The sequence below is a fragment of the Microtus oregoni genome, unplaced genomic scaffold, assembly GCF_018167655.1.
Source record: "Microtus oregoni isolate MIOR12 unplaced genomic scaffold, Mior012 000016F_ref0000370, whole genome shotgun sequence".
NCBI lineage: Eukaryota > Metazoa > Chordata > Mammalia > Rodentia > Cricetidae > Microtus > Microtus oregoni.
The window spans coordinates 2,120,953-2,143,277 of NW_024543075.1; the positions used below are offsets into that span (position 1 = coordinate 2,120,953).

Consider the following 22,325-nt stretch of genomic DNA (forward strand, 5'->3'; position numbering starts at 1 on the left):
GAGCCCACAGGATCTCATTTTGCCCCTGGGAAACTGAGGCCTGCCAAGAGAGTTGCAGAAAGCCAGGGCGGGCCAGGAAGGGTCCAGCTGCAGGGAGGTGGGTCGCCCCTGCGGGGCCAGGGAGCCTCACAGTCAGGGAGGAAGCTGGAGAGATGACCTCATCCCCCAGGCCTCCGGCCGCGGCTCACAGGGGTTTTAACCGCAGGCATGGCGGGACAGTTCCCTGGTATGCGGGCCACGGGGCTCACGGAGCTGGAGTTTGTGTTAGTACTTTTTCAATGCAGCTGTCTTTGTGTGGGATTTGAAAACAAGCTGGGGTTTGAGAGACAAAAAACAGCCCTGCACCTGGGCCTGGCCAGGGTCTCCTATTGCAAGCAGGGGTGGGTGGGTTTGGCGGCATGCATGCACATCCAGCAGGCGTGCACGTACACGGCGTGCACACACATGTGCGCCACGTCCACAGATGCACGTGAAGCCTGCTCTGGGTTCAGAAGCAGGATTGGGGTGGGGGATGCCCTCCTTGGGGCCACAAACAGGTTTCAAGGCCAAGCACACCTACAACACGCATGATCAAAGTTCCAGCCAGATCCTGGCCTGGCAGGGTCCAGATTTCTCCAAGAACAGCTTTTCAGGCCCAGGGAATATGCCTGGCTCAGCAGAATGCTTAATCCCTCGGAGGCCGCCTGGCTTCCTTGGCCCTGCTGAGATAACAGGGCTCTGGCACCGCGAAAGCCAGGCGCTGAGGCAGGAGTATCGGCGCTGGGGTTGGGGAACGCAGCCTCGCGTGACTTCTTCTCCGCCATTTACCCAATGTGTTCCCAGAATCCCTCACAACGTTCCCTCGCCCTGGGCCCCCGTGGGGCACCCCAGGCTGTGGTTTGGGCTCCTACGCTCAGCACTCTGGGCTGGGCCCAAGGGCTGCCGAAATGCGTATGACAAGAGCGCCACCTGGTGTCTCCACAGCCCAGCGGAGGCTGCCTTGTCCTTAGCCCCAAGGCTTAAACAAATAACCTTTGCTTCTTACCCCACTCCCATCCACTGCACGTATCACCTGCGTTTTACACTGTGTCCCTCTGCCTGGGGCTCCAACAGTCATTCTTACCCCAGAGGCCTGGAATCCATAACCTTGATATCTGCCTGGGCTGGGACACAGCCACCCTCTGAGGGCCATGAGCGACTGGCCGGCCATCTGCTAAAGCACACAACTCCTCCTTACCTAACGCTCTCATCAAGCATCCTTTCCTCCTGGAAGATATCACCATCCCATATACATGGCTCTTTGAGTCACACACTTCTCTCCTTGTCCATATCTCTAGGCTGGGCACATGCCTGCCTCTTCCTTGCTGTCTCCAACACCATCTGTGGCCACGAGTCTAAAGGAAGCCTCTAGACGCAGCCAGTTCAAACCCTAGAAGGTATGACCTCCAGAGGCCGGCAAGTGAGGACACAGCTTTGTTACAAAGTGGAGGAGAGAGTGATGGCTCAGCAGTTAAAAGCCCTTGCTGCTCTGGCAGAGGTTCCAAGTTTGGATGGGCATCCATATTGGACAGTTCACAATCGTCTATAACCCCAGCTCCAGGAATCTGCCACACCCTCTTCTGGTTTTTGTGGGCACTGTACACACACACACACACACACACACACACACACACACGTACACTCATACAAAGAATGTGGAAAAGACAAATGGGAAGGCCAAAGCTGAGGCTGATTCTCATTCCTACACTTTACAGATGGGGAAACTGAGGCTCAGGGGAGTCCCTGTGGGGCATGCCTGGTAACAAGACTTAACAAGAAGGGGGTTGTATATATACAATTTTTGGATATACAAATTTGAGCAGCTGGAATGCTGAGCCTCCTTGGCACAGTGGAAAGGTGTGAGAGAGATGTGAGCCTACTCACAGAATCCTGTCAGACCCAGGGTGCCCAGAAAAGAGCAGTGTTCCAGAAGGGAGTGTGCAGAGCTGACCAGAGGTCAGTCCTAATAGCAGAGAATCAACTCTGCTGGGCACAGCGCCTGTGCAAAGGCCCTGAGGCAGTTGAGAGTGAGTGATGAGGAGGGAGGGGAGGATTGGAGATGGGGGGTACTTAAATGTGTAGCACTCTGAGGACCATGAAAGAGAAGTTGGAAAATATCTCAAACCACCCAGGGAGCATCCGAGACACTTAAGGTTGTTCTATAAAGTCTCTCCCTAGTTGTTGTGGGGCAGGAAGAGTCCAGGGAATGGGAAAGGGACAAAGGAGGTAATGAGGTCGCTGCCCTCACTGCAGTGGACAAAGAGCCACTTCTGGGAAGCAGAATAGACTGGGGCGGGGCCGCCTTCGGAGTAGGGACCTGCTCACACAGAGGGAAGGGACTGGGGGGAGTGGACATCACAAGGTCCCACCCACACTCGCCTTGGCTCTGGGGCAGTAGGATCTATGTGGTGTGCAATTCCAAGAGTAGCCACCAGATGGTGTACAGGCCGCAGAAAGAGCCTAGCTTGAGGGAGGCAGCAGAGGCCACCAGGAGAGGGCGCCTAAGTCAGAAGTTACTGTGGATGGGAGAGAGGGGCGACAATCACCCCAAGTCTGGAGCTACCAGATGAGGAATGGAGCATGTATTCATGAGTCCACACACAAAAAGACACATATTGACACATGAACATATAGTTACATATGAAAACACTGTTTACACATAGGCATGAACATAGCTGCAGATGCACAAATCAGTATGAATAGGTACACAGGTATGCACAGGCAGACACGAAATCAAATACATGTAAATGTCCTCTCACACATGTACTCAGGCCAAACACACACATGCTTAGAGACACAGCTGTATACAGGAAGGTGTCCATCTGAATACACGGGTACATGCTTGTGTGAACACATTCTCATGAATGCATACACAAATGTGTGCTTGGAGACCTTCCAGGGGAATGTCCTGACAGTCAGGCCCTGCTCAATATGGGAACAATCAGGGACTGTTGGCCCAGGCTCTCCAGACCAAGTCCCAGGCCAAGGACTCCAGAACCCTAGCTCCTTGGGGAGGAACCTGGGCCATACCCTTCAGCAGCCACCAGATGCTATGTCCTCTCACAACACAGTCGGAGACCAGGCCTTTCCTGTGTGACAGCCATTTCTGTAGTAGGCAAGGGAACAATCCTGAGAAAAACCTATATGGATATCATCACACATAAGACCAAGGAACCCAGAGCCCTCTTGCCGCATGAAAGGATGTAAGGGTCCTGTAAAAATCCCCAACAAAATAGAAAAGCTCCATTGGACAGGTCATGAAAGCTTATATTCTGGGACTGAGAGGTGTCACCCAGGAAAATGAGGCTGGTTGGCCAACACATCTAAAGAGATGCCAGCTAAGATTTGACAGTCAGGGGGTGGTGGCATACGCCTTAATCCCAGCACTCAGAAGGTAGAGACAGGCAGATCTCTGTGAGTTTGAGGCCAGCCTGGTCTAAAGAGCGAGTTTCAGGACAGGCTCCAAGCCTACAGAAAAATACTGTCTTGAAAAACAAAAACAAAACAAAAAAAATTGATAGCATCCTTCCTGCCAGTCAAATGGAACCAACTAGGAACAGGTTTACTGTGTACTGACTGGATGTTGCTTTTGGAAAAGTCCAAGGAACTGACCCACACTTGAAGCCTGGTGATCATAGGTACAGGCACATCACAGGCTGAGGCCCACAGTGAAAAGTATCAGAAGTCACCCTCTAGTGACTACAACTTTCAATAATGTGCCTTTCCATGTTAGCAGCTGCCTAAACCACATGCAAAACCACCAGTGACCCCCACAGAGGCAGGTACACCACTGCCTGGCACCACAGCCATGTGGGTATCCCCAGCATAGTGAACATAGGGTGCATCCTGGGTTGTATGCATTGACTTTCAGGCTGGGATGGGGGCATGAAATATGCTACAGATTCTACTACAGGGTGCAGGATCCCGGCCAGATGAACCCTCCAGTGGCCTGTGGAGAAGAACTTGGTACTTCCAGGCAAGCTCCATGTCTGATTTGGGCTACAGTGAAGACACGCATCCTATGGTGGGGGGAAAGGGGGTCTTTGGGGCAACTGGCACTCTGTGCTGGAAAGTTAGGGGTAAGACGGAGCAGTGCCTGCCCACACTCTGGTGGAGACTCCCAAAGCCATTGACAGTATCACCATGACTGCTCAAACCCAGAGAAGAAGACATCACATTCAGGCCAGAAACAGAGACCTCTACGACTCAGGAAAGAAATATTTCTTGTGGCTCAAAATCTAGAAGCAATAAAGGAAAGATAAAGTTGACACATGAAATATGTGTGCCACTGGGCAGCAATCACTGTGACTCAAGATCTAGCAAGACAAACTTTCCCAGCTGACAGAGGGAACTGAGAAACACCTAAGGTGAAGGACAGCTATCTGTGATCACTGCTCCCTACTAGGTTCGGGAACATCCTATCACAAGAGGAAAACACAAATGCACGCAAGCAGAAAGACGTTAGGCTGCGCCTTTCTAGGCTTTAGCACCGGTCATCATCTTGTGCCCACAGCCATGCTGCCCAGCCTTCCCAGCAGCATCATAACTGTTTCTAAAGTGCACTTGGCCTCACATCTGGCCCAACAGTGAGTGGTGATGCACTGGTGTTCTGCTGTCATGGCAACTGGCTCCAGGCTCTGGACAGCCCTGCCAGACAGGGTCTGCCTCAGTTGCAATATCCGACCCTGGCCCTGTCCCAGGGCTCACAGCTGCCAGATAAACAGTCCTTCGGTCCCTTGGAGCATGTGGATTCACGTACTACACAGTATCCTGAAGGCACAGTTGGGTCCTCACATAGGGTAGGGTCACACGGGACAGTCCCCAAGTCTCTCACATTTTGTAGATCACACAGGACAGTTCCCAGGCTCCTCAGAGAGTGTGACTAGACCCTGGCATTTGGGAATTCCACTCTTCAAACTTTCCACAGGTTACTCTATGCTGGGACGGGGGCGTGGGAGATATGCCCCAAGCCTGGCCTGCAGAGGAGACCCAAGCTATGTACCAAGGTAGTTGTGGTACCCATTAGGACTGCCATGGTGGTCCTGCCAGGAATGATGCACGAAAGTCTCCTGGGCTGAAGTGGGGTCCCACCTTGATGACAGGGGTAGACTCTTGTCTGGAACACTTGCAGGGCTCATGAGTCAGTAGTAACACACACAATCATCACTCAGCCCTAGGCACTGCCCCCCACCCCCCACCCCTCAGTGCTATGGTGCCCATTTCCTCCTGTCTTGCCTCTGGGCCCATTTTGGAAGTTTCCCATACAAAGGCTTTTCTGACTACCTACTCCAGGTCCCTTATGTTCATCCTGCCCTCAACACACAGCCCAGAGCCCTGGCAGGCATGGATGCAGGGGAATTGCCCTATCTGATACCCCAGTACCAGGGTGGTGGAGACCAGGGTTGACGCAACTTTACCCAGCCCTCCTTCACCTCCTCCATTCACACTGATGGCATTTACTGATGGCCCTGGGTGCCTACATACCATCCAGAAGAGGGTCCCGGTGGCCAGAGCGGCATACTGTTCAATAGTGGACAGGACACTGAAGATGAGGCAGACCAGAACAATGAGGAAGCTGTGAGGACAGGGGATATATGGTCAGTGCCTGATCCAGCTGCCCTGCCACCGCCCTCCTTCCCGACACCCCACATGCAAGATCTTTAGTGCTAGCAACTCCAAGTATACCTCAGTTAGTGCAATCACACATAGGGTACATGGAATGGAAGCCACTGACCATCATGAGGACTGACCCCAGCTTGGTGTCTCAGTGTACATAGACCTTGAAAATGCCACACTCTGTGACCACCCCATCCCATCCCAAGATCATCTGTCACCTGACTGCTCTGGACCAGCAGCCAATCCACAGAAATGTCACATAGCCTTGTGGCCATGGCCATGGGGAGGCAGACAATGGGTCAGGGTCTCCTAGGAGGCTTGGTGGTCCAGCCTCAGAGTGTCCAAGAACCTTGGTGTACAACTGAAGCTCAAAAAAGCCATTTTTAGACACTGGGGGCCCTTCACGCCCAGGAGTTCAGAAGGGTACATTCCCTCAGTTAACGGGGAGATCTAAGAAAAAAGGGCCAAGCACAGCCACTACCTGTACCCTGAGGGCACCCAGAAGGCACAGCTATCACATGGAGACCATGGTTTCCACCTGCTCTGATTCCAAGGGCACTGAAAGATAAGTCTCTCTTCCACTGAGCTTCCCATCCCTGGGTGTCACCATCCAATGTGGCCTTCAAAGTTTCTCCCACTTTAGGGACAAGGTAGCAGAAAGAGAGATGCTGAGGGGAGTGCTCCAAAGACTCTGTATGCCATCATGGCAGATTCTTGGGGATCAGAATGGAAGTGGGGAACTGACACATTGTCCCAGGGTTACAAGAGGGGAAGACAAAGAAGCCATACACAGAGACATCCGGGCCCCAGAACAGACCCCTGCCCACATCAAGGAATTCACACACCTTCCACCAATCCCATATCCCGTTTTCTCAATAAGACCCAGGCCACCAGCCTCAACCTCCCAGAGGCCATGCAACAGCAACGGCCTGACTCGACCACAGAGTTTCCTGAGTGAGGCACAGCTCAGATCTGCACCTCGCAAGACTGAGTCCATCCAATCCTGGCCTCTGGAGCCACCACTAGAGGCCTGGAGGACTGACAGAGCCAAGGGCCCCACTTGCTACCCATTGCCCCCCTCCACCTGCCCTGCCAGGTCAAAGCCTCCCTCATGACAGACACTTCATTTGTCGTGACCGCTTGCTCCCCCATGCAGAGAACATCCCAGTCTCCTCTTTACCCCAGCCCAGATGCCCACTCCACCTTCATCTCCCCCACATCATGCCTAGTGTGATACAGCAGTGGACCTAGTCCTGGCTCCTGGTCCCTCCTTCCAGGTCTTGAGGACCTGCTGCCACTGCCCTACCTGGAGGCAAGGACTCAGGCTCCTGCAAAGTGGTCCCATCTCATGTGCAAAGTTACTCTAGTACCCGCTCTGTCCCCCTGTGCCACCTCAATCACAACACTTGAGGCGAAGCATCTCTGCCAAGCCCTAGTGCCTGCAGTCACCCCCAGTCAGTGAGCGTCTTTGGAACAAGTGCCTAGCATAGGACCTGGTATACAGAGATCTCAGTACCCCAACACATACACACCTCTATTCAATACCAAGCTTCTGCACCTCTCACTGCACCTATGGTAACCTCGTGTCATGGTAGGCAATAGCTTCAGCTGGCACTGATCCCTGGCCACCATCCACCCCAGGATGCTCACCTGGAGCACACATCTGATTTTGCCCTGGAAGAACCCCTGAGTGGGCTTCAGCCCTTGCCACTCCACAGACTGAGGCCTTCTCTCCCACCGTGCATTCCTCACAGGCCTAGAGCTCTGGATGTAGCCAATCTCTAACACCTTGGCACCCAGTGCTGCTACCAGAGACTGTTTTCTCTCATCCATTCTCCACATTGCCTCAGCCCTGAGGACCCTCCCAGGGCAACACAATAGGACACCAGGTCCTCCTAGGTCCCCCAGTTGTGTTCCTCCTGGCCAGCAGTAACCACGCTGATTGTTATGCCCATGTCTGACTCCTGACTGTAACTGCATGGCATTGACCATGAAAGGCTCTGTGAGATGAACCAGCCATGTGGGTCATCAGGAAGCCTTGGCTCCTACGGGCACAGCAAACACTGGGTGAGGTGAGCACCTCTCTGCTGCCCATCCACAGGTTAGACCTCCATTTAGGCCTGCTGGAGAGGTCTGGCTCTTCGTCATGGATCCCCAAGTGCTTCTTGAGCCCCTTGAGGCCTTTGCAGACTTGGTTCCCCTCTGGCTAGGCTCTCTTCTCAGAGTGACTCATCACACAGTGGGGCCTCACTAATCCTGGGTGTGAGTTGTTTTGACTTGCAGCAGGCAGGGAAGTGGGACTGGGTTCATCCCTCAACAACAGAAAGTAGAATAGATGCCCCACCCCCAGACCATTGGTTACACATGGAGCCTGAAGAGGGACCAGCATGAAGAGACACAGCCCCTTCTGGCCGCCCCTCCACAGTGAAAAAGCCAAGCAGCCCCCACTTCAGATTCCCCATTGACCCAGTAGGAGCTTAGAGACACCCTCTCATAGAGCTACAGTTGACAGCACAGTACATACCTCAGGGGCTCAACACCTAGAACTGAGGTGGTAACTTTATCCCAAGGTCTTCTGCCCCCAAACTCCTGGTGTCACCACACATGATAAAAACCTCCTGCTACCCTGAGCACCTTAAGGCCCAATGTCAAGAAATCCTCTCAGGGCACTATGTGGCCAGGTCTACTCACTTATCACCTGACCAAGGCTTGACAGAGAGTACCACCAGACCCACAAGAACCTCACAGGTCACAGTGTTACCGTGCTGGAATCCAGCTATTTCTGAGGTTCCTGGGGATCTTTAGGTCACTCAAGTTGAGCCATGGAGGTGACAATGATGTTGTTCTTAATGGAATTTTGATTCTTTCACTATTAGGGTAACAACTCAGTCTTTCAAACCCTGTAAGGTAGCCTTGGCTCCAAGATGGGATACAATAGCTACAGAACTTGAAAATCAGAGAGCTTATATGTAGCAAGGGAGTACAGACCTTCAAATAGGCTATGGAAGGAGGAATGGCTGCCATGGGCCACTCTGCCCATGACTGCAGGAGGCTCAGGACCCCAGGAGGGCAGCAGCAGTTGCAGCCTGTGGTTAGAAAATTTCAACAGCCTGGAAGAGTTATCAAAACAAGGGGGCTGTGTGGAAGGCCCCTTACTCTCTGACTACTCCCACCTGGCAGTAGGAAAGGTCTGGACACACAGATCAACCCTGGGGTAGAGGTGCAGAACTGCTAAGTGCCCAGTGCAGACAGAAAACCACCTCTGCTCCAGACGGGTGGCAGAGGCTAGGTGACACACCCACCACAACTAGCCCAAGCTGACCTGCCCAGGAACCTTGAGGTTGGGGACAACGGTGGCAATCTGCCCCCACGTGCTGGCTGCCTTTTACCTTCAAGTATTCCGAAAGCTAAACAGTTCTTCAAATATTTGAACACATTGTGCTGCCCAAGAAAGGGTTATACGGCATAGTTTACTTTATATCTACTCCCGATAAAATGAATATTATCTTATTTGCTACTTTATCTGTTCCTGTCCTGGGTGGGGCTGGCAGCCTCAGAAAGACCACACCAAGGGTTTCTGCCTTTGGGGGAGCTCACAGGCCAGCTGCCCATCCCCTTCCTGCCTTTATAGCATCCCTCTACCCTACCTTTGTTACCCCAGAACCCCAAGGTCAGGCCATGAATCATAAGATGCCCTCTCCACTTTGCCTACCAGGAGCAAGGCAAACTAAGGCCCAGGAAAATACCTGTGTCCCTGAATACAAACTAGCATGCTCCTAAGAGAGTTCACTGTGCAGGGTATGAAACAGGGGGTTCCTGGGAACAATAGACTGCTTTTTCTACTTGCTCTAAATCAACTCATCAGCCGTGACCGCAGCCCAGCCCTGAGGGACGGCCAATACCTTATCGGACATCACTTCAATATCTCTGTGCCCAGGTGCCCTGGGAACACAGAACACGGCATCCAGCCAGCACCACGTGGCTGCCCCAGCAGGAGGCATAGGGGTACAAGGGACAGGGACATGCACAAGCCAGCTATGGCAAATTGGGGCTATGACTCAGATCTCCTCTATACATACCAGGTCCCTGGCCAGTAGCTGATCCATGAGAAGCCAGGGCTGGGCTTAGAACCCTGGGTACCAGATCCACTCAGCATAGGCCTGATAGTGATACTATCCCCAGTCCACAGCCCTTCATCATCCCATTGTGAAGGGCTATGCTCTATATACACACAGGGTCTGTTCCAGAAAGATTGACCTTCAGCCTAGCCATCATCAAATCCCCAGGACCTAAAATGTAACACTGAAACATCTCAGGAAACCCTGAGTCCTTATATCTGCATGCATGATAATAGCGTAAAGTGCCCTGAAAGTATTGTTAGTTTGGAGGGGGTTGGAAATGTCATACACAAAAGGTCACTAGGCAGGGGTGGACCTTGAAGACACTTGTTGAGATAAGCCAGGGATGAGAGGACACATATTTCAGGAAGCTTCTCTTCAGAGGCCCCTGGAGTTACCAGATCTGCAGAGACAGAAGACAGAATTGGGAGCCAGGGGCTGGGAGCAGTTTCAGTCTAGAAAGATAGTTCTAGAGGTGGGAATGGCCACACATTCTATGAGTGAGCATCACACCTCTGATAGAAGCATACATGCACAGACAGCACCTGTGCTTCATCTTGACTAAAATAGATTTAAGAAAGAAAACCAGGGCCTGGAGAGATGGAACCGTGGCTAAGAGCACTTGTTGCTCTTCCAGAGGACCAGAGTTTCAGTTCCCAGCACCCATGTTGGGTGGCTCACAACTGCCTTTAACTCCAGCTTCAGGGGACCAGATACTCTTATTTGACCTCTCTGGGTGCACTCATGCATGCACGAGACACGCACATCCAAATTACAAAAGAACACCAGGCAAATCGCTTTGACAATGGAACATGAGCTGGTCAAACACACAGGCCACGGGCTGTAGCTGAAGCTATCAACATTCAAAGGCCCCCTGGGGATGGCTCCCCACAGACCAATAAATAAATGCTCAGTGGGCTTCTTGGCAGAACTAAAAACCTAAAGGTACAATGAGCTTTTGTATGCATAACACCCCCATAGACTAAATTCTGATGTATGAACCCCAAGCCATGTCTAAGGGAGTGTGCTAGTGTTCCCTAGGGAGTTCCTTGGAGAGATTCCAATCTATCCCCCAAATATGCTGCCTGGGAAGGGAAGCCTAGAGAGGGACCCTACTCACTCACCGCCCACCACCCACCCTCATCATTGCCTAGACTTCCAGTTGCCTGGCTTCAGGCTGGACGTGGACATGGTCCAGGATACTGGACTTTCAGAGGAGACAGCTTGTTTAATGTTATTCCAGGAAGGATCAGCACATAGGATGGTACCAACAGCAAATATCAGTTGGATAGAGTTGGCAGGGTTGAAAGACTTCAAGGCTACCGCTTGGTCATGACAGCCCCTCCCACATGCTGCTCAGGGTAGAGCCTGGGCCCGGCCACCTCCTGAAGGTACACATCTCAGTGCATGCTGAAGGCCCAACATGTGTCCGAGGCTGGGCATAATATAATGTCCCTTATCGAAGCACTGAGTAGGAGTCCCAGGGTGAGCAGTGCCAGGTGAGTGATGGCTGGTCTCAGGCTTAGGCCATCTATACGTCTTCAGAAGTCCCCTTTGGGCTGGGGACAACAAGAGACAGTCACCTGCAGGGAGACTAAGACCCAGAGGTCAGCCTCATGTTCTGTTTCTTGGGAGCCATCCATTTTGTTTTGGAAATAAATCTCTCATTGGGACATGGGGCTTGCCAATTAGGCTAGGCTGGCTGCCAGCAAGCCCGGTATAGGATGCATACAAGGCCACATGGACAGTAACCTCAACCTGGCTACTCGGGCCACAGTGCTCAGAATGGGGGAGCCACCCCGTCCCACATGTCGTCCTGGGCTACCTTGACTCCTCCATCTGAATGGACACGTCCTTCTCTCTCAGATCCCATTGGGCACCTTCTGGGAAGAGAGTCGACCTTGGCTTGGGGTGTACCAACTACCCCATGATGGTTGTACATCCTCAGCAGAGCTTTTTCTACACGAGGTCAGACCAGCTTCAGGAGGAGGGGGGTTTGGGAGTTATCCTCTAACCTACAGCAAGTCACCCATCAACGGTGATTCTCAGAAGATCACGAATTCTTGATCAAGAGATCAGCATCGAAATCAGGTTCTGGTGCCAGGGAAACCACAGGCTTACAGATGGTTCAAACTGCTATGGGGCTGATAGGCAAAAAGAAATCTTACAAGGTTTTAAATAAGTCCATCATTCTGCGTGGGGCCCCACTCATACCTGTGTTGGGCCACACAATGCCTGTGAGCTGTAGGTGGGAGATGCTGTATATGAAAGCTAGGGAGACCCAGAGACCAGGTGTACAGTCCCTATTTCTCAGCCCTGTACAAGGTCAGCCCTACCTGCCTCACCAAGGTGCCTGTTCTCAGTCTGAAGCCTTTGCCTATGGACAGGGCTCCCAGGCCTGAGATCACACTGGCTCTAGACCTTTTTAGGCCTGGCTCAGGACCTAGTTCATTTCATTACAAGGTTCTGGTAGGAAATACCATCTGCAGTGACCTTACCTGCTGGGAGGTAAGATTTCCAACCCATTGTCTCAGAGCCCCTTAATGTACTGGTCTGGCAACTGCAGATCCACCAGGAGATTAACCCTGCCCAGCACTGAGGTCTGCCTTGCCTCCCCAGCACCAGATGACACTCTCTCTAGGATCTGGCCCAAAAACCCCAGAAAAGCAGAGCATCCGCCTGACTCTGCAGAGTTCCCAAGTCTTCTGCCCACACATTTCCTCCAGGGCCATGATGTAGGTACCTCCAGCGCACGCTAGTGCACCCTGTGCCCCAGACAGCATTCTCAGGCATCTTAGAGTCCGGAGAAATGAATATCCCAAGTATCTGTGTCTGGCTCCCTCCTACCCATTGATTTCCAGAAAACCTCCCTTACTAGTAGAGAAGCCCTTAGTGCCCAGGGGGGTCCCATTGGCTGGCACTCCTTTAGAAAGCCCAGCATCAGGTCAAAGACAGTGTATGGAGTTTGCTGACTAACTGAGCAACTGTTAAGCTGAGAGGAAGTCTCAGGCCCTCTTCCAGGGGAGCCCAGTTGGCTGCCTGCTCTGCCTCTCCAGCTGAGCCAAGCCCTTCACAGCCTCTGACTTGGGTCAGTGCAAGACACAGGGTTGAGCCTATAACTGTTGCTGGCCAAGCCATCGGCACAGGTCATGAGCAGATGAGTGTCCTCAGTGGCTGTCTCCAGTTGGCAGATGTAAGGATGGCAGGAGAACAGTGTCATATACATGGCTAAGCACAAAGCCTGATTGCTCAGCTGTCCCACCTTTGCCCCTCTGAAGCCTGTAGAAGAGGCCACCAGGCCACCAAAGAGAGGCAATGAAACTTCATAGCCACCCTCTATTCAGCTACAGTAATTAGCAACAAAAACACATGGTTTTCATTTTGGAGTCCCTGACCAGGACCCAGTGTCCCCCAGCACCCAGAGCAATACCTGACATTGGACCTGTCCTCCCAGTAACACTCCCATGTGGGACCCACAGAACCTTGCCCCCCCCACCCCCGCCAAGCCACATGGCAAGCAAGGCAGCATCCCCAAGCTTAGGTCCTATCTTGATAACACATGTCCACAGCTCACCTTTTAATTTACCCCAGAACTTAGAATCCTAAACTTACTTCAGCAGAGTCCCCAAGAATAGTCGGGAGTGTTACCCTGCTGTCACTGATATGCCTCTCGGGGAGCATCTTGGTACTTCTTTTCAGGCTTGGTATGAGGATAGATAAAGACCATCCTTGGCAAAAGGTTAATCAACCATATGTACTATCATTTGAAACCTTTATTGGTGGCCAAGGAGATCAATAAAGTACTTGGTTCACAGTGTCTGAGTCTAACCCTCAGAACCCAAATTAAAAAAAGCTGGGCATGGTGACAGGTACCTGTAATCCCAGCACTGGAGAGGTAGAGACAGGCAGGTCCTTGGGGCTCAGTGGCCGGCTAGTGTAGCCTAACCAGCAAGCCTTGGGCCAACAAAAAGATCCTGCCTCGAAAATTAAGATTGACAACAGAAGAGGGACTATTGGGGTTGATCACTGGTCACACACACACACACACACCTCTTTGGAGAACTAGAGGGCTAGGATGGGGGTTGGAGGGGTTGTGCTCAGATAGTGTGAGCACAGCAGAAAGGCTGGAGCACTGGCCAAGGCTGGAGGAAGAGCTGGGGGCACTGCAGCCCCTCCGGGTTAGTGGCTGTATCTGAGGCTTGGGGAGCCTGTGGTGGACAATGCATTGACCTCTCTCTCAGAGCAAGCCTGCAATGGTCTGGTAGAGAATATGTGTCTAAAGGTTGCAGCCTTGTGGAATCCACCACTAGATCAGACATACATGACTGCTATGTCACAAACCACAGCACCTGGCTGAAGCAGCTGGCTCTCAGTCCGAAGGGCCCCTGGGGCTACCCCAGCTGGATAGCATATGTGGAGCCAGGACTCAAGAATTCAGTTGGCAAATAGTGCACAACAGATCGGGGCTCTCTGAGGAGCATGTGTGCAGGCCACGGGCCCCCCCACAGGATATGAACCAGGGGCCTCAGATATGGGAAGGTGGAAATGAGCCAACTAGGAACTCATGTTTTCCTGTCAACTCAGCATGTGCCTAAAGGTGGTCAGTCTGTCCTTTATTTGAAGGATTGGAAAGGGAGGAAAGATCAGCAAGGGTTTGTGCCCTTCCTAAAGTCGCACAGCACTAAGCAGTCAGTGAAAAACAGGGCACAAAGCATAGGTCTCCACCCACCCACCTCGAAGCCTCCAGGGAAGGCGCACCCCTGGGGGAGCCAGGAGCCAGGGTTGGGGAAAGCAGAGGCAGCCAGGAGGCCTGGTGGGAGTAAGTGGTCTATCCCAAGGTCTCAGGGCCCAGAGCTCAGGAGAGAACCAATGGCCTGTGAGTGTGAAGGCATGCCACTCTTCTAGGGAGCGGAGATGCCAGGCCCAGTCACTACTAGAGTGTTATGTCCCTGGGCAGTTGGCCATGCCCAGCTTTGCTCCCCCAGGCCCCATGATAAGATGCCTTAGAGACTATATTTAGAATGTGTGGTAGGGACAGGCTTGCACGGCAGGCACATGCTTGTCGTGGATTGTTCGCTGAAGACACCCATGTTCTCCAGCATGAGGTGGGGTCACGCACAGTCTGTGTCTCTTAGAGATGTCTCCACACAGGACTGCTCTGGCCCAGCAGGCTCCTCAGGCTCAGGCCTCCCTGGAGAAAGTGGGCACTGCCTACTTGGGAGTAGCAGGTGGTTCACTGGGTTGACACGTCTCCATAGACAGACAAACAGACACCTCCATATGTCTACATTCTCGTAGTTCAGCCATATTTGGGAAATTCCTTCATTACATCAAGTTCAAGTCTTTCTTGCTCTCTTCTGGGCCCCATTCTAGAGATTTTTAAGGAATCCCTATCCACCAAGCTATTGTGCAATGTATGAGCCTCAGTTACCCCACGGGGTGAAAACACATCCAGGCTGCTTACTATGTCTGCGCTCAGTCGAGGGCAACTGTCATCAGATAGACCCCCTTGTTCTATGGCACTCAACCCCAGTAACACATCAATATTCTAACAGAGCCCTGGGCTCTGAGACTACAGTCTTCACAAAATGTCACCAAGGGCTTGTGACCAACATCCCTGGCAGAAGCTTGTTCTGGTCCCACTGTCTTCTCTGGTACAAACCTCCAATGATGTAACCAAAGAGTGTGACCTTGACAAGGGAGAACTGAGTTTTGCATATGAGGGTGAACCAAGAACAGAGAGTTGACTAGATGAACAAGGGTAACCTATCTCTTCCTCCAGGAACAGGTAGCCACACCTATCTCTGTAAGGTTTGGGCACTGTCACCCTCTGAAGGAGTGCAGGGTGGTCCCTAACATCCCTCTACATGGGAGGACCACAGACCTGGAACAGGCAATGCTTCTAGCTAGGCAGGGTCCCTCACACACACACACCCCGCCCAAGGCATGGTGGTAGAAGGCTTGGGGGTGTTAGGGGGTGGAGACTGATGAAGAGGACACGGGCTAGTGTGGATCACTGGGCTCTGTTAGGACAGATTAGGTGAGTGGTTCTCCTAACCTGCACCCTCAATGCAGATCTGCTTGCTACCAGAAGCCCCGCACTCCAGGACTTTCTTGATCACCCGACCTGGAATTTTTCCTATGCAGGAGTTAAAGTGACACTCAGATAAACTGACAGCAGAGGGCGCCAGTGAGAAAAACAGGGACCAAACAGTGGCAGCCTGCAATGGGTCACTCAGAGGGGAGCAACTGAACTACAGATCACTCAGCTCCCCAGAGTTACTTTGTAAAGCCTGGGGGGCGGGGAGGACATCTTAGTAGTAGTAATGGTGGTCCCACAGAAACCACTGGGCAGCAGACCGTGTGCTGAGTGTGACAGTATGGAGACCAGGTCTAGTCTTTGCTCTACCTAGAGAAACTGAGAGCCCTGAGGTCAACTGGGGAAGCAATCTACCCTAAATGCTCTCATGCCAGCCAAGGTATGGTATCTAATTTTGTCTCAAAACCTCAGCCTAGAGCTCCATGGTTGCAGATGGATAATCCTGAAGCAGACATCACCCAACCAGCAGGATCCAGAAGACCAGTACCAAGGCTTCTGGGAAAAGGAAAAGGTAACATGGCCTGGAGACTGGACACCCAGTAGAGCTCTTGGCCACCTTCAGAATGCAGCTTTGCAGGCCCCGCTGTCCTGTGAGTTGATTCATTATAATGAGCTCAGAAATCCCATGTATACAAAATATCAACACACGGACTGGACACTGAGAGGACAGTTTCATGGGCACAAGGGAGGCTATAGAAGCAAGGTGTCCTGCTCATAGCCCACTCATCCTGACCCCGCTGGTCCAAAGCCTGGGATTCCCCCAAAGCCCAACAGGCTTGTGTTGGAGCAGATGGCCTGGCAGGAGATTCTGGCAGAAGGTCATAACCATGCACACTCGTGTCCACCCAGCTTTGGCCAAGCATTTGGCACTGATGTGGGGAGTCACCTGGCAGGCCAGCGTCCTGCCAAGGCTCAGGGAGGAGAGGTGCCAGAGCAGAGAATGAAATAGACAGAATCATGTCTTAGGAGCAGCTTCTGGTAAGGTCTCTGTGAGGACCGAGTACATGTGCTAGATACAGGTGGCTTACTACTCCTGGGCACTGGGAGCCCTGTCCGTCACTTCCACTTGGTAGACCCTGACCTTGATGTTGTATGAGTGATCTTGGTGCTCTGGTTAGAGGTGTCCTGGAGTCATACACTGGGACCAAGAAGGAACATCCTGGATCCCTGCAGCCATGTCTCATGGCTCATGACACTTGATGGCCTCAAACTTACTCAGCTCTGTGGCTCTATCCCTGAGGGACCCTTGATGTAGGTGGGTCTTCTTTCTATGTGTTGCTTTCATTGGTTAATGGATAAAGAAACGGCTTGGCCTGATACGTCAGAACATAGGTGCGTGGAGTAGACAGAACAGAATGCTGGGAAGAAGGGAAGTGAGGCAGACGCCATAGCTCTCCTCTCCAAAATGGACACAGGTTAGAATCTTCCCAGTAAGCCACCACTTCGTGGTGCTACACAGATTATTAGAAATGGGTTAATCAAGATGTGAGAATTAACCAATAAGAGGCTGGAACTAATGGGCCAGGCAGTGTTTAAATAAATATAGTTTCCGTGTAATTATTTTGGGTGTAAAGCTAGCCGGTGGTCGGGAGCCAGGCTTCAGGGAGCGGCCCGCAGCTCCTTCTACAGACCCTCCCTCTCACTAAGGACCAGTCAGGCTGGAGGCCCCAGGGAAGCCACAGGTCTCTTCCTGAGCTAGGAATCTCAGCCTCCTGGGACCCTCACTCAGTGCCATCTACTTCCTGTAGCCCTACTCTGATTGCCCAAGTGACCTGAACCAAGGAAAGCCTCTGATGACAAAACAAGGTGGTCACATGCACTTCAGTGCAGCCTCATCATGCACACAGCCCCAGGCAGCAGCTCATCAATGGCACTGTTCTTCTAGGGCTCAGGCAAGACTTAAGCTCTTGGCAAGTGGCTGTACCACTGATCACAAGACAGAAGGCTTTGGGATTGGGTGGGACAGTGCCCCAGTGTGTCTCATGCTGCACCCATGCAACATCTCACAAGGATGTGGCTTCCCTGTGGAAGTACAAGAGATGACAATGAGCAGGACACAGGGATGGGTGACAGAGATCTGAGGGGTCAGGGTGGAGGACAGGAATGGAAGGGACAGGACATGGGAGATCACAAATGTTAAAGGAGATACACAGTTTCCCTGGGTACCCATCATGGAAATACCACCCATCTGATGATGTCTCCCAAGTCTAACTAACCCCAAGCTGCTCTCTGCACAGCCACGGATACCCCTGAGAGTCAGTTAGGCCACACCCACAGTCCTGTCCACCTGCCTGCCCCTCCACTCCCAGGCCAAGCCAGGTGAGAACTAGACTGCAGGTTCCCTAGACATCAGCAATGTCCCGTACCAGCTGCATTACCCCCTGCTGTTGCCCCATTCTAGTCCTGCTCTCAGCAGCCATCCAACCCAGCCATAACTCCTCCACTAGGACCCTGGCAGTGTTGCCTCTAGGGGACCAAGAGTTCACTGAACGGAGGGAATAAGATCCTTCCCACCTTTGACCTCAGCTCATGCTCAAGGGCTGAACACAACAGCTGGGTACTAAGGCAGAGGAAGGGAACCTGGCAGAGCCCTGAGGAGGAGAAACAGGATCCGCAATGGGCATTCCTAGGCCACATGTTAGAGGTCAGCGGCCATACAGCTAGGCTCCAAATGACACTCTCAAACACAAACTCCCAGGGACTGGAGGAAGTCCCTAAGCAGTCCAAGGCCTTTTGTGCCCCCAGCAGGTTAGATATATACAGTACCCAGGGCCACTGCATTGGGGCACATCCGTGAACTTTTACAGACCTGAGGCCCAGGTGACGATGTCAGGAGGGGCTGATTGCACTGAGTGGCGTTGCCCTAGAAGGACCCAGCAGGCACATGGCAGATACTGAACCGTGGTGTGTTCCATCATCACATGGGGTAAGATCTAGAGAAGCCTCTGGAGGCTCCTCTCAGGAAGCCATCCCACTTCCTCCTCCTCTGGCTGGCCAGGACACACTTCACTTCCTGAGCCTCTTCCTCGGCTACCACACTCTGCTCTGACCTGTGCCCTCTCTAGGGAAACCCGAGTATCCTTCGTGGGTCTTGGCTCTCCCCCTGCACTGACTGAGAGTGAAGCCAGGCGTGCCACACATCAGGGCCTCCTCCCTGACCCTGAGGCTCTGTGGGCTTCCAAAGGCTTGCCAGGCTGGCCCTTCACAGGCTGGCCCTTAGACACCAAGCCTTCAAAGTGAGGGATGGCTAGTGTATCTGGCAGTGGGGAGTGACTGGTCTCCTAGAGCAGGAGTGGGGCAGTGGCTTAGTGATAGCCACCGTGGGCAGAGCTCCTTCATGCTGAGTGTCATCCTACATGGGAGCTCTGGCCACAGGGTCCCATGGCCAGCGTACTAAATGATACTTATCCAGCCCCCAGACTTCCTAGGCCATGGAGTGCCCAGGACGTAGCCAGAGAGGACCCTGCCTATGCAGAGGCTGCCCAGAGGGGATGGCTGGGCTTGGTCAAGCTATCCTAGCTCTGCAAAGGTTGTGGAGACAGGTGTCGTCCTGTATCATGTTTTCACTTCACAGTGCCTTCTGGTAGTGCTGTGGCTTTAGAAGGAAAGGCACAGGCCTAACCCTACCTATCAGACCTGGTCCCAACCCCTTCTCAAGGGCCAATGAGAAACTCAAGCCTTAGTGCACCCTAGCTGTCCCCACCCAGAAGGCACCTACTGTGTGCACAATGCAGGCTCTAGAGAGGCAACAACAGACAAAACAGACACAGGAAACTAAGAGGGAAGAAAACTAACAACCTGATAGGAAAAACTCAAGGTGAGGCCACAGTGACCAGTGGGTCAGAGAGGCCAAGGTCACTGTGAATGGTAGGTCAGGGAGAACAAGGGAGGTCATGTGAGTGGTGGGCCAGTTGACCTTATTGGGTAGCAATGTTGAAGCTGGGTCAGAAGAGCTGGAGACAGGTGCTCCAGGTAGAATTAACTGCGAAGGCCCTGAACATGGCTCAGCATGAACAAAGCCTAGGGACCAAGGTAGCAAGAACAAGTGATGGGGGAGGACAGCCCCTCATAACAGGGCCAGAGGAAGTCAGACAGAAGGCAGGAGACTTTCACAAGCCAAGGAAGCACAGGGGAGCCTGGCAGCCTCTGCAGATGGCTGTCATCCAACAGAGTACCTAAACTGCATCCCAGAGAACTGCAAGTGGGAAGGAGGGTGGGACAGCCCAGTAGCATCGTACCTCCATGGACACCATCCATAAAGAACAGAGAAAACACATCAGCCACAGTGTGGGGTGCTGGGATGCATCAGAGAGCACACTGCAGTGATCGTCTTTAGGAACCCCTAAAGCCTGCCCTATGTCACCTTCCTCAGGACCCTCCAGGACCCCTGCCTACACCTGTCACTTTAAATGTAGCCAGTGGCTGCCAGGCTCCCTTCCTTCAGGGAGCCCTTTCTTTCCTGTTTCTTGAAGGCCTTGAGTCAGTAACTGATGGGGCAAAGGAAGTGTGTGAGGCTAAAGAAAAAGAAAGGGACCTGGTAAGATGGCGAGGCCGAAATGGCAACACCTCCACCACATATGGGAGCTCTCCATGTCACCCCCTTGTACATGAGTGGGAACTGCTACTTCCTGCCTGCTGTCTGGAATAGCTAGGCATATCCCCTGTACAGGACCTGGCTTCCCTTAAGCTGAGGAGCAAGTCTCCTCCTCAGGTCACTGACCCCCATGCTCAGGGACCCAGCATTCCTGCTACAGATCAGTTTGGGCCAGACGACAGTATTTGCAAGGCTAGGAATCCTAAGCACCAGAGACCCTGATCCTAAACATGGAATAAAGGAAAGGATATAACCGAGGTAGGGACTTTGGGTTCTCATCAATTCCATTCACCAAGACAAACTGGTGAACACACACTGTTAAAATAAAAACCTAATGTGGCTCAGGGCTCCTTGCTGTACAAGGATGAAGACCAAAGTTCAAACCCCTGTGCACCCATGTATATATTCAGACCATGTATGCCTGTAATCCTAGCACTGGGGAGGCATAGACAGGTGGGATTCTGGAGCTCCCTGGCCAGCTGATCAAACTGAACAGGTGAGTTCAAAGTTCATGAGAAACCATGTCTCAAAAGAATAAGGTGGCAAGTGATAGAAGACATTGATGTCAACCTCTGACCTACACACACACACACACACACACACACACACACACGTACAGGAATATATATATATATATATATATATATATATATATATATATGCACATACACAACAAACAAAATAAAAATAAAAGCCTTTGGTGGTTACTCTGCCTTCCAAGCTATACTCCCCATAGTACAAGGGCAGTCCCTCTCTAGGAACCCCCAAATCTCCCATTAGAAGCTTCCCAGTCTGCTGCTTAAACCCCTCTGGGGACATGGTTCACAGCCACTAATGCTGTGTACCTTGCTCCATGACCCTTTGCCTACTGCAGCTCTGCCTTCATGGTCCCTGGCTATGAGTGTTTTCCAGACATGTACTGGGGTATACCCTGAACAAGCCCTGTAGGAAACCAGGAAAATGATGGTTGTTCTCCTTACAAACCCCTGCTCACCTCTCTTGTATGTCAGTCTCTGTACTGGAAAGCAGGAGGGCCAGGGCCATCCTCTAGTGTCCTGGAGGCTCTCTAGAAAAGACTCAAGTCACACTTACTCTGTGGAGTCCACTTACTTGCCTCCCCAGCCATCTTCTTTCTCTGCCTAACACACAGGACATTTATCCCAGGACCCACGGCCATTCCTGTGTGGGACACTCAGACAAAACTGCTTCAGATCCCCAGTACAGTCTTCAAGGATGCTCTGCAGAACCCAGGCTACCAAATGGGTGCCTATAAAGCTTCCCTTTGTAACAGTGTTACCACCTTACAGATACACACCTACAAGTTGTATTTTGTAACACTGTCCAAACACTACTGATAAACATTACAAACAAAATTACACTGTGCAACTTTATCCACTAAGATACCTATTAGAAAAGCCCCATAGAGGAGAACATACACACCCAAAAGGACTAGGTGACCATGAAAAAGAACATGATAGGTCTCAATAAAGCAATATAAGCCATGATACCAAAGCAAAGCCAAGGTCTCCTTAACAGGTGGTGCTGGGCAAACTGGTACTCTACAAGCAAGAAAAGAAAGCTGAACTCTTACACTTCACACCATAACCAAAGACCTCCAAGTAAGTCCTAAAACTGCCAAACTCTGAGAAGGAAGCCTAGGACCATAGCTTCAAGATATTGGATTTAGCAATGATTTCTTTTATAGGACACCAAAGGCTTGGGCCACTAAAGGAAAAATAGACTATCAAACTCCATGAAAATGAAAATGTCAACATGTGGCAAAGGTCATATCAACAAAATGGTAGATTTTAGATCATCTACCTGATAAGGGCTTAGTATCTGGAATAAACAGACTAACAATCTCAAACAATAAAACCCA

The 22,325-nt window shown here is 51.9% G+C and overlaps 1 protein-coding gene across 1 annotated transcript in view; it reads right to left on the reverse strand.

Annotated features, from left to right (window-relative positions):
- Kcnq1 (potassium voltage-gated channel subfamily Q member 1) overlaps nt 1-22,325 on the reverse strand; it is a 320,987-nt gene that overhangs the window by 272,503 nt on the left and 26,159 nt on the right. The window contains exon 2 of the mRNA XM_041666328.1: nt 5,503-5,593. Within this exon, the coding sequence (XP_041522262.1) occupies nt 5,503-5,593 (91 nt within the window). The remainder of the gene's footprint in view (nt 1-5,502; nt 5,594-22,325) is intronic.